This window comes from Genypterus blacodes, unplaced genomic scaffold (genome assembly GCF_046128005.1).
Source record: "Genypterus blacodes isolate CSIRO-AG114 ecotype Tasmania unplaced genomic scaffold, CSIRO-AGI_Gbla_v1 ptg000072l_1, whole genome shotgun sequence".
NCBI lineage: Eukaryota > Metazoa > Chordata > Actinopteri > Ophidiiformes > Ophidiidae > Genypterus > Genypterus blacodes.
The window spans coordinates 2,463,089-2,475,173 of record NW_027466882.1 but is presented as its reverse complement, the minus strand read 5'-3'; the positions used below and the strand labels follow the sequence as shown (position 1 = coordinate 2,475,173).

Genomic DNA, 12,085 nt, shown 5'->3' with positions numbered 1-12,085 from the left:
TCTCTTCAATCCACACAAAACACACAGATACATTTCTGTAAACATTAGTCATGCCCAACCAGGAAAACACTTGTTGTCGTGTTTATATAACCTCAAAGTCTATTGTGTAGTGTGCATTTCATTGACTGTTTTTGTTGTACTGAGTGAATTGCTTAACCATTCAAGTAGATGACAACAGGTAAATTAGCATTTTACACTTTTGATTCATAGTTATTACACAGTTATTACATAGTTATTACTGTCACTTGTATTTGCAGGTAATCTGGTATTTGGAGTTTTATCAAAACACATGTGACCATAAAATCCAGTAGAACATTTTTTTTGCCCCGTACTATAAGAATTAGAGCCAAATTATTACATTGCAATTGCCCCTGTAAGACAGTATACCATATGTTTGACAAAAATTGCTCAATCATTACCGTATTACTGAGCTGTAAAGTAAATGTTTGAAATTGATCGTCTTTTTACACAGTGCATGTGTTTGATTATAAATGCAGTTTGTTGTCTGGGGCCGTATTGTATATTTTGACGAGTATCTCATCCTTATTATGGTGCTTTTATGAGAACCAAACATGTGATGTGACCGTAACTGCATGATGCTCACTGATGTGCGCCGCGTCTCCCTTTCTGTGCAGTGCAACGGAAAGAAGGTCTCACCTGCACTTCATGCGGCAGTGGAGTCAGGTAGGCCACGGTAAGAAGGGGAAGATCAGCCGAGACGAGCTGGAGAAATGGTCAGAATCCCTGAACACCCTGCTCGCCAGCCAGAGTGAGTTTTGCTATGTGTTGGTTACACTCAAGGCCCCACTCAATAAGAAGTAGAACTATCAGGGTCAAAACACATAAGTCTATGGCACAATAGAAGTGAGATGAATGGTGGATAGTTTACTAACATGAGCTCATAGCTGACATTACAGTTACCGTTGCAATAGCTGAGAGAATGTAAAACAAGATCTAAAGAGATATAAATGACGAAATAAACCAGATAAACAAACCAGGTAATGATGGTCAGAAAGAAGAGAAGAATGGAAAAGGAAGTAGAGAGAAAGAAAGAGCAAGAGAAGGAAAGGATCAGGGAGAAAGAGAAGAGCCAGGGAGACAGAGCCCCAGGTAGAAGAAAATATAGAAGAGAGCAGAAGATATAAGAGAGAGAGCCCTTTCCACAACGGCCGCTTAAATACCCTTATCCTGGACATTTACATACTTTTGCCACAACCAATGAGAGACTGTCACATCGGTTCTTTGGAACACCCAATGACAACAGAATGAGATGTGAATATATCCACTACTTTGTCCCCTCGCCTAGAGGTCAGTGGATTGAGACAACCTTCATTCACCATTTGCTTATTATATGGCCCTCCATGTGTCACCAAGGTATGAGGTGTGATCTGAGAACATTGTTAGACCATGCAACATTTCTTTTCTGTGGTTAAAGCATCATCCTTGGCCTTTTATGTTGGAATTAAGATAAGGTTATCCCTGAGATTCCTTTGTAGTCTCTGTGTAAACACTTATCAGAAACTGGACAACCACAGACCCAAGCAAAGTTACATTAACACAGGAACACAACTAAATAATGGCTTCATTTTGAGATGTCCACAGAAGTTTAAAGCCAACAGGCCAACTTCTGTCTTGTGTGCAACAATTTCAATGTCCATTTTGGTCTTACAGTTGTTCATATGGCATTAGAACCATCTCATAATGACGCAGCATTTGCAGATTATAGTGTAACTCTGGTGAAACTCATCAACCGTAATGCAGCATTGTTCAATGGTTCACTGAAATTATTCTTTGTCATTCTTTCACCAAAGGTTTTAAATGTTTTAATTAATGTAGTCATTGGCCCATATTTCCAGCGGGCACTTTTTTTCTTCCTCATTCCACAGCTCCACAGCACATTGTGGCTGCTTGACCACTTATGTTTACAGTACATATAACCTATGGGGTACCTCCTTTTACGGAACAGGGCTCACTTTGGTGTGCACCTGAGAGCAAGTGAGTGTTCATACCTGCCAAAGTGACCCAAATTATTGAAAGGTTTGCGCTCACCGAACAACTACTGTCATTTAGACATAGTTTTTGTTCTTGTGTGTTGTGATGGTGCCATGAGGAGCTGTGTGAGCTGGTCTCATTGGTTTCTGTGTGCATTGCAATCAACCTTAAAAAGCAGCACTTGTTCTGGTTCAGCTGCTTCTAAGAATAGAAGAGATCGTAAACAGTGGGACTGCTGTAAATCATTACACAGAGTGAGGTCTGACTCCTGTCTGACAACCTAAGACTGCACCCTGCGCTGCTTTGAGCCAGTTGAAAATTCCACTGAAAATAATATTATAAGCTGTTGCATCAGTGGGAGAACCCATGAGACTTCAGGTGTGAATTAGCTTTGTTGGTAGAATCAACCGGTGCAATACACTTGCCAAGTAAAAATACATCAATAAATGTAACTACATTCCTTAATAGCTGTCCTCTCTATGGCATTCATTCATATCATTGTTCCTCCAGTCTTTTGGAACACAATGTTGTGCTCTACACATCAACATAATGAGAGTGAGGTAGATGGTAGTGCTGACCTTGACTGTCCGAACCGTACTCACTTCCTGCTTCACGGGATTACAACATATACCACTATGGGTGAAGGATGACTTATAACCACTTTAACAACTTAAATTGGGAAATACTATCCAGCTAAATGAAGAGGCGAGGACACAATTTATTGTTATTTATTGCTGATTGTTGATTGCACCAACTACCAAAACAAATAACTTGTAAGTGAAAACCTCCTTGGTAATAAAGCTCTTCTGACTGCAGAATGTTGGAAGCAGTGTGAGACATTTGCTGAGTTTAACAATTTCTGTAGCTCTAAATGAGATTGCTACACTCTACAGACCAAACTCTCATAGATGCTATGACCAATGAACATGAACCTGTCTGATGGTATCTTCCTCCTCTTCCTTCACAGCTGCTGTGTCAGTGTTTGGAGCATTCCTGCGCTCTGAGTTCAGTGAGGAAAACCTGCAGTTTTATCAGGCCTGTGAGCAGTACAAACACTCATCCAACAACTTCAGCCTCCAGCGGAGGGCCAAGGACATCTGTACCACCTACATCCAAGCTGGTGCCCCCCGTGAGGTACCGGCCTTTTATTCCTTTTGTACCTCTGATACTTCTAACTTCTAGCCACACACTGTACTTTTGCTATAGGCCCAGTGAGTGACAATGCTGACTCCGCAGTGCCTGAAACATAAGTGGAGCATATGTAGCAGGTTGTTCCAGTTTTTGTGTTTACCCGTAGCTTTGCCCGCACACCCTGAGACTTGAGCTGTGGTGTGTAAAACACACAACACTTCTGTGCCCTCTGTGCTATTGTCAGCAACTCTCAGTCCTTGCTCAAGGTCTGTATCATTTTAAGTATCCTCCTATGAAACACATTGATCCCCATTTTTTTTTTTATTCACTTTTCTCAATCTGAGATAAAGTAACCTAATTTAAGTTCTTCTATGTCTGACATATCTAGAAACCGGAGCAGATTGATTGGTCTGCATTTTGCAACAATTCAACATTCATCACACTCAATCTGACACACATCAAACTTGGCACCTTACAGTCTCGCACAAAATACCACTTTATCACACCCTCTCATACAGAGTGACAAGCAGTTACCTTTAAAGACCGCTGTTTTCACTCAGTCTGACAAATACCACTGCACTATCCTGACGAATGACTAACCAGGTCCACTTTACATGGAAGTGCACTATCAAATTTCATAGGGATTCCAGCTGCATCCTCATTAGCCGGCTGACTGTCAGGGAGACTGCTTGGTTGTATTTTTTTCTCAACAAGGACACTCCCTACCTTCCATCGTCATCTGCAGTACACCAGTGACTTGACAGTGTGGCATCTCTCCTCTGCTCATCTTGGAGCTCTTGAAGGGAGAAAACAAACAGTGTTCTGATCTGATGGGAGGATCAGACCACTGTTTGTTTTCTCGCTTCTACTACACAGGCCTTCATCATGAGCGTCTGGCAAACACGATTGAAATAGAAAGGCTGTCTGCTCAAAACATTTTCACTGCCAGGAATATACTTGATGCTGAAGTTATAAGGGGACGAGATAAATAGTTTGCTGACATTAGGGTGTGCAAGCAAAGCAGAGTACAGTCTTAGCTGCTCAAATACGTCTGTCATTTTTTCTGTGAGGTTCACTAAAGTGATTGAAGTATAAATCTAAAATAAATAAATAAAATGTGAAAATTGTGCATGTTTAAATTAAAGTGCTTAACTTAAATAAACTTAAATAAACTAAGGGGAGAAAAAGCTTCAATTTCCCCTTTTCTGGTCGACACCAACCAATTTTAGAGAATAAATCTCAACACAAACCCAACAATTGAACAGTTTACATTTGAACAGAGAATCACTTCTTCCCCTATCTTCCCCTCTTGTATCCCACTCCTCTACTTTATTGCTCAGTGAGAGAATTGAGCTCGCTTGTCCTGCCAGGATTTTAAATCTGGGCTTGAATGTAGTCAGGGCCATTCTCATGCACATGTGAAGGTGCTCAATGGTGAGCCTGGAATGATATTTAGTTTAAATAATGTTCATTGTGGAGGAAGCTGTATCGCAGTTGTATGTGGAGCCAAACATGGTCAAAATGTACATGACTTCTTTCCTCTGAGACCACTTATCTTCTGTGATCTCACCTCAGATTTTAGTGGGTATGCTTGATCAAAACCTTTATGTTTTGTTTCATAACGCCGTTTCACATTGGCACTTTTAGTAAGTGCCACCGTTTCCGAGGATATGAGACACACTGGTTCAGTGCTGCCAGTGGGAAGAATGAACAGAAATGACTGTCCATTCCCGATTAAAATGCTCTGTTTTCACTGTCCACTTTTCTTTTCTTGGAGAGCTCCATTATTTTATCTCACTTTCTCCGGCGCAGTCGTCTGTTTCTCTCCGTTTCTCCTTCTCACTCCTAGTCCGCCTGTTGGTGACCTAGGGCATAACTGTTCTCAATGTTTGTGATTGGAATAACTAGTGGATGAGTTCCCGCTTCGATCCCGCTCTGACAATGTTTTTAGCCCTGCCAAGGAGATGGTTCAGGATGTCATCTTAATGCATGTCTCCAGAAAAACCTCTCTTCTGCAAATGTACTTCCATCATATCTATCCACTCATGAACAGTGTACTTATGTGTCATCACCTTGATACAAAAGGGGAACTTAGACATCTGATCTGACCACCAAGTTCACTTTGGAGAGGTCAAGAGTGGAATCAGGGGGCTCAGATGGGCCCCTTGTTGCCTCTCATCTGCTTTGGGGTACTTTACTTGTATCAAAGAGTTTTACAGGCCCACAACATCAGGAAAATTCTCACACATCTTTCTTTGTGGTTTCTTTAGGTTTACTCGAAGCAGGAGTTGAAAACTGGGGCCCAAGTGCAGGACTATGAGTAATGATATGTGAATCTGCTGGCTCATCATAATGTGACGTTATTATTCTATCCCTAACAACGTCATCTGTCTGAGACAGGTTCTGTCCTTTCCCAACAATTGGCGTTAAGATACCAAAAGGGCCTTGACCGCTACCCCTCATAGTTCACGCAAGGGTTTTTACAATCAACATAGTTATAGATGATAATTAAGGAGTAACAGTATGGCTCAATTTTGCTCTACCACATTTTTCCGTAGACAATGCCTGCAAACAAACAAACTCAACAATGATATATTAACATTAAAACATACCTACAAGTCAAGGTGGGTCAGAAATAACATTGAATATAGGGCAGCAGGCTTAGCTCTCTAGCTTCCTGTTGGCGCTAATGAAAGGAGGGAAAAAAGCTAATGGACGGGTGTAATGATATTGAACGGCATTTAGAATTACCTAGCTCAAAAGTGATTGTAAACAGTGAAATGTAAGGAATTTAACGATTGTAATTAAGATAAGATAAAAAAGTTTATTATCCCGAGGGAAATTACTGTCCAACAGTCACAGTACAGTGTAGAATGAGACGAGAAATCAGCTCGAGTGCAAAAAAAATAAAAAAGGGCAAGAATGCATGCAGATGTAAAGTACACACAATAAGGGGTACAAAGTACATACAATAGGGGAACAAAGTACATAACAAGTACAAAGTACATAAGGGGGACAAAGGGTACAAAGTGCAGGATGTGCATCTGGCTAGGAAGTAGGAGTATTTACAATATATACAACTTGTACAGCATATACGTGTGGTATATATGATATACCGCAACGTGTTGTGCGATATGCTATAAAGTGACAGTGAAACTGTTTTGTTTGGGGGGGGGGTGCTTTTGTATGAGGCCAGCACCTGGTGGAGAGGGTGAGAGTCATTGTTCATGATGCTATATATCTATGGCATAACTGAACTACATGTGTTTTGATTAGAAGAGAATAGAATAGCTTTTATTGTCATTGTACATGAGAATACAACGAAATGCATCTGTACTGTGCCTGAATCTTAGAACTAATAAATAAACAACATAAACAACAATAGATAAACAAACAATAAATAACAATAAATAAACAACACACAGTTCCATTCATATACTAAAACCTAAGTAGTCCCATTGCTCAAGATGTCCCAATATTGCAGTTGACTTTTGGGGTAGTAACTTGTCTAATGTTTGATTTTGTTGAGTTTACTTATGGCCCTTACAAAGAAGCTGTTCTTCAGTCTAGTGGTGTGTGTGTTCAGTGATCTGTATCCCCTTCCAGAGGGTAACAGACAGAACAGGGAATAACAAGGGTGGGATGCATCTTCCAGGATGGTGTTGGCCCTGCAGAGACAACAAGTCTTAAAAATGTCCTCCAGAGAGTGCAGGGGAAGTCCAATTATTTTTCCTACTGTTTGAACAGTCCTTTTGAGTTTTTTGCGATCTGCCTGCAGTTTGCATACCAAGCTGTCAGACAGTATGTTAGGACGCTTTCTATACAGCATTGGTAGAAGGCTCTGAGCAGCTCTGCAGACAGGTGGTTCTTCTTCAGTGTGCGGAGGAAATAGAGTCGCTGCTGGGCTTTTTTGACAAGGGCTGAGGTGTTGACAGTCCAAGTCCCCAGGAACTGTATTGCCATGTAACATGTTATTACATGTAATATGTAATTAAAAGCTTTAACATGTAATCCCACAGGATTAAATGTTAAAGACATTATAACTGTGTTGTCCAAACATTTTTATTACACAACCTTACTTTTAGAATAAACTTCAACAATACTTCAACCAATGAAGAGTAATGCTTGATCAATTTTGACAATAGGCACACCTTTAAATAAGAATTATCTAAAAAATGTAAGTCCTGCCCTCTGTGTGTCTCCTTTCTGGCTTCTTTTCTCTCTGTGGATGTCACATATCCCCCATTTCACAACTACTTCCTCTCTGATGTCTTTTCTCTTATTTCCTCTTTGTTGCCTCAGCTATTTGTGGAAATGTTGCAACACCTTTTGTCACATTGCTTTACTGTCTAATGCAAATGTCATCATTTCACCATGGCCTGTTGCATGCTATTTTCACTGCTGAGCTTTGTGTTGGAACATCTGATTGTTGGCTCGTTTAAGGTAGAATTAGCACTTTTGGAATTGCTCGATTTTTCTTTTTTTTTTTAATTTATATCTTGACTTAATTTAAGTTTCCTGAATCTGAAAGAGGTGGCACAAACTAGAAGGCCTTGTCCAATGACACTAATAGTTCCTTGTCCTAGCTCAAGCTATAGCTCCTCTCAATAGATGCAAGTCAAGTGTCTAGTAGCAGAAATTTCTCCCTTATAATGGCTACAGTTTGAGCCAGTCCCATACAGGGGCTGGAATTGAGCGCATCTCCTTGGTCATATGCAGTTTTGTTGATGTCTACAACATCCAGAACCACAATAACAGGCGACCTCTCTGGACGCATTTGAAATGGATGTATGGGCATTGAAAACATGTCGAGCCAACCTATCAGACTGTTTTTGGAAATAATTGCCGATGGTTCTCAAGACCAATGAGAAAACTCTATCCTCAACACAATGTCCCAAAATGTTTGTAATGTGTTGCAGGTATCACATTAGAATGAGGATGTATATTTCCCCCCAAAAAAAATGATGGTAAATCAATTTACTGAACATTGTAATATGACATCTCAACATGCCACTCAGATAAAACAAGTCATGTATATTTGGCAAAGCATAGAATGATATTAATAATATCCATATGTACTGTCTATACATGTCCAACTCTGCTGTGAATGTACTGACTGTATCATACATGCACGTGTTTAATGTGTCATAAAAAAATGTGTGTTTAATGTCAAACACTAAGACACAAAGCACAAAATGTGTGGATCAGATCAGTTACTCTGTCCTAATGTCCTTCAGGTCAACCTTGACAGCAAAACCAGAGATCTGACCATCCAGCTGCTGCAGGCTCCCTCTCATACATCTCTGTTCCACGCACAGAAACGTATATACTCCCTGCTGGACACAGACTGTTATCCCCGCTTCCTTCAGTCTAACATCTACCTCTCCTTACTCAGCGAGGCAGACTAGGAGGCAGATGTTAAGGATGTACAAACAAGTCGGAGCCATGGCTCTGTCTTTTCCAGGATAATTTTCGTATGGATCAGGGATCTCCAACCCAGTCCTCAGTGAGCCCCAGTGCTGCAGATCTTGCCATGATAAAACATTGCTTTCATCTGATACTTCAGGTTCCTGAGAGAAACCTTGGATACAGGATGAAAAGTTAGTAAGAAGATTAGCAGGCCTGGGACTCACTGAGGACTGGACTGGAGACCCCTAATATTGTGCAATGGTTTCAAACCAACTCTAAGAAGGGCAGAGAGGCTGCAGGTTTCCAGCCCAACCACATGCCTTTTTCATTTCCTAGATAATGAAAAAACATGTAAATGATGTGGTGTAAATGCTCATAAACACATTGCAAATAGAAATCAGAAGCTCACATTGTGATAGTTGTGATCATCCTGCTTCACTTGCTCACTTTAATAAATATTTTGAATAGGGGGAATTTAATAACCCTTTCCTCAAACAGGGACAGCCCACACAAAAATCTATTTATTTTGAAATGTATGAAGATCATCCATTTAGCATGGAGGACACACAAAGCACTTAACAAGCACTTAACGGAGAGTCAATAGCGATGCAGCCCAAGCCAGATAATGAGAACACTTTTAGTGGGAGGTGTAATGGCCTTCTCCAGCTAAATGCACTGATTAGCTCCTCCTCTCTGATTGGAATATGATCGATAATCAGCTGCAGCTTCTCAGCCCTCCGTAGAACATGTCTTGATGCTAAAAAACTGAAAATGTGGCTCACTCTGTCCAGTGTGTACAACATGCTATGTTCAGACAGTCGGTACTTTTGCATGCACTTTATAACTTTGATTACACTCACATTAGTCATTCTTTTCAAACATTATGTTAACACATTGTGATTGAAATTGGCACAAATCAAACTATGCTCACTTTAAGTAATATACCTAGATTCTAACTGTAAATCGATTCATCAGCCTAGTGAACATTTATGACGCTTGAATTCCTCAATGGGCAGACTAGAGTGAGACAAGGGAGAATGGTGGAATCCTATAGATTCTGTGCATGTGTGCACTGTGCATTGTCATTTACATAACTTGTGTGCTGTTTAATCACATTTTTTCCTTTAATTGCATTAAGGACAAATACTCTGACAATTGTGACATGTAAATGTACTGACTGTGAAGTGACGTAGGAATGTTAAATTCAGTAAGTAAAATTAAGTTAAGTGTCTTCTGAAGCAAGAGCAGACTCAGTCTGTCATATGACGATGTAAACAGGGGGGAGAAGAAGTTCTTCATTTCTTTGATTTATGGGACCCATGGCTAACTAGTCATATCTTATTTTAAGCATTATAAATCCTCCCTGTGGGCAGTCAATGTCCCTATGGTCCAATACGATCAGCCACAGTTTTCTCTGTCAGAGAAGAAAGACAAGTTAGGCACCCTGTGAGTTTCTATTGTGAGAACCTGAGCAGGTAAAATAACTGGACAGTTTGCATCCTGCTTCTAAACAATGTGCTTCACTTTAAAAAAAAAAACAACAAGTAAATGCACAGACACACAGTTAAACACTCTGGACATCAAAGCTGCTTTAGAATTAAAAGAAGTACACCATAATTGGAAAAAGCTGCTTCCCCAATTTTCTAACTTTGTCTTGGAAAATCTAACAGAGCATCATTGGAGAATCTGAGGGATCATTAAGCCACATAAGATATGATAGATTCTACAATCGTAGCCGGTCTCTGACCTTTAAAGCCTTATGTACCATAATGTATTCTGAATGACGATTATTTGTAAAATAGTTAAAGTGATTTAAATATGTTGAGTGATTCAGTATAAAAACATTAAAATATGATTTTTACCCCAGGAATCAGAACAATAATTTTCCATTCTGCAGCATTTCTGGCCACGGATCCAAGCAAAAATAATGACCTTCTTGATTGGCTTCAGATGTGAACTGTTGTAAAAATTGACTGTATTTTCTGATGATATTGCTCAGGGGAAATGTAAACAATGAGACGGCTTCCTTGTGCCACACCAAATGAGCTATTATGGATGTGGGACATATGGCTACCAAGGACAATTATATAATGGCCTTCCTGCAATATATGATGGGAATCAATTTAGAACATACTCAGAGAGACCTACCCACTTCCCAAAATGATCTATGACAATACTGTGATTGATAGTGTCAAATGCGGCACTCCTAGAACCAGAACTGAGACCTTATATCAGTATTTATTCCCAGATCAAGTTGGTGGAGCAATGTACCAAAATATTCTCTTTCTCAGCCACGCTTCCTTGATACACAAATGCACATTTATGGAGAGCTGTCTTTCATCTGTTCTGTCTAAGGGCAGTCTTATGGCATAAGTGGGTACTTGCTTGTTTACACAGTTGTTTTCAGACGCTGAGTATTGCTCCACATGGCCACACAACTGAATTTGATGTATAAAATCAACCGACTGCATGAGTTTCTGTTTTGAGGTTTCATCAGGACCTATTAAACTGGTGGTGCTGTGACAGAGATGGGGTTTATTCTTTTAATGATTCCGTAACACCATTATATAGGTCAATTTCTTCAAAAGTTGAAAACATCAAGCGTATTTATCTCATGGCAGTCTATCAATAGACACAATTTTGTCTACAACCATGAAACTACTATTTCTAACGACAATATTATCATTATTATTATCATTACTCTTTGGGGCAGTGAGCATTTGTGGATTAGTTCAAGTTTTCCTGCATTATTTGCAGATGTTTACAATTTTGACCAATCACTGCAATTTTTCTCAAACTAAATCTTAGTTTAATCTGAAATTGTAGATTCACACAAATCATTTCTTTTCTCCATTAAAAAAATGTATTCACCTCAGCACAACATAAATCTTTAGTATCACTGATTACATTTGTAATAGTTTTTTAACACATTGCAGCTTAGCAAAGGCTCACTTCACTTTATTTGAAAAATCTCGAAATAATTATAATAGTAATTCATAAAGAAATTGTCTTTTTTGACTTTGTACAAAGCCATAGATTTAGAGGAAGGTTCATCTGAGCCATGGCCCCATGAACACACAGTAAACTGTATTTCAGAGGAGGTTAGAAAAATGGATGATGCCATTGCCATTGTCTTGTGAATCTACCACGAAAACCAGTGATGATTGAAAGAAACTGAGAATTCCTCAGATTGCCTGTGAACTTTTTCCAACTGCAATCATAGTCTAGTGTGTAAGATTCAGTATTTAGTAGGTGTAAAATGTGTAGTTAATATGCTTTCTCAACATTCCTTTGAGCAAGTATCATTAAATATTAAGCTGTATGATCATACTGTTTTATGGTTGTGTTATCATTTGTAGAATCCAGTCACTAACAGATTGACCTCATGGACATGTTATGTGAAAGACGAGTGCTGTGAAGAATGCTTTGGTGTTTTCTAAATCATGCTTCAATAAGAAAGCCGCATCCATGTTCCTCACTGGTGAATACCTCTATAAAAGTTAACTAAGTCTATAAACAAAGATGAGGTCAAACAAATATACAATTCCTACAA

The 12,085-nt window shown here is 39.5% G+C and overlaps 1 protein-coding gene across 2 annotated transcripts in view; it reads left to right on the top strand.

Moving 5' to 3' along the window:
- Nucleotides 1-12,085, top strand: part of LOC143005719 (uncharacterized) — a 33,857-nt gene that overhangs the window by 2,541 nt on the left and 19,231 nt on the right. The window contains exons 4-6 of one of the 2 annotated variants that reach the window (XM_076157075.1): nt 636-769; nt 2,960-3,126; nt 8,361-11,757. In XM_076157075.1, coding sequence (XP_076013190.1) covers nt 636-769; nt 2,960-3,126; nt 8,361-8,531 — 472 coding nt within the window. In that variant the 3' untranslated portion in view covers nt 8,532-11,757. Of the gene's footprint in view, nt 1-635; nt 770-2,959; nt 3,127-8,360; nt 11,758-12,085 lie in introns of those variants that run through there. The other variant, XM_076157076.1, reaches the window with a different exon arrangement.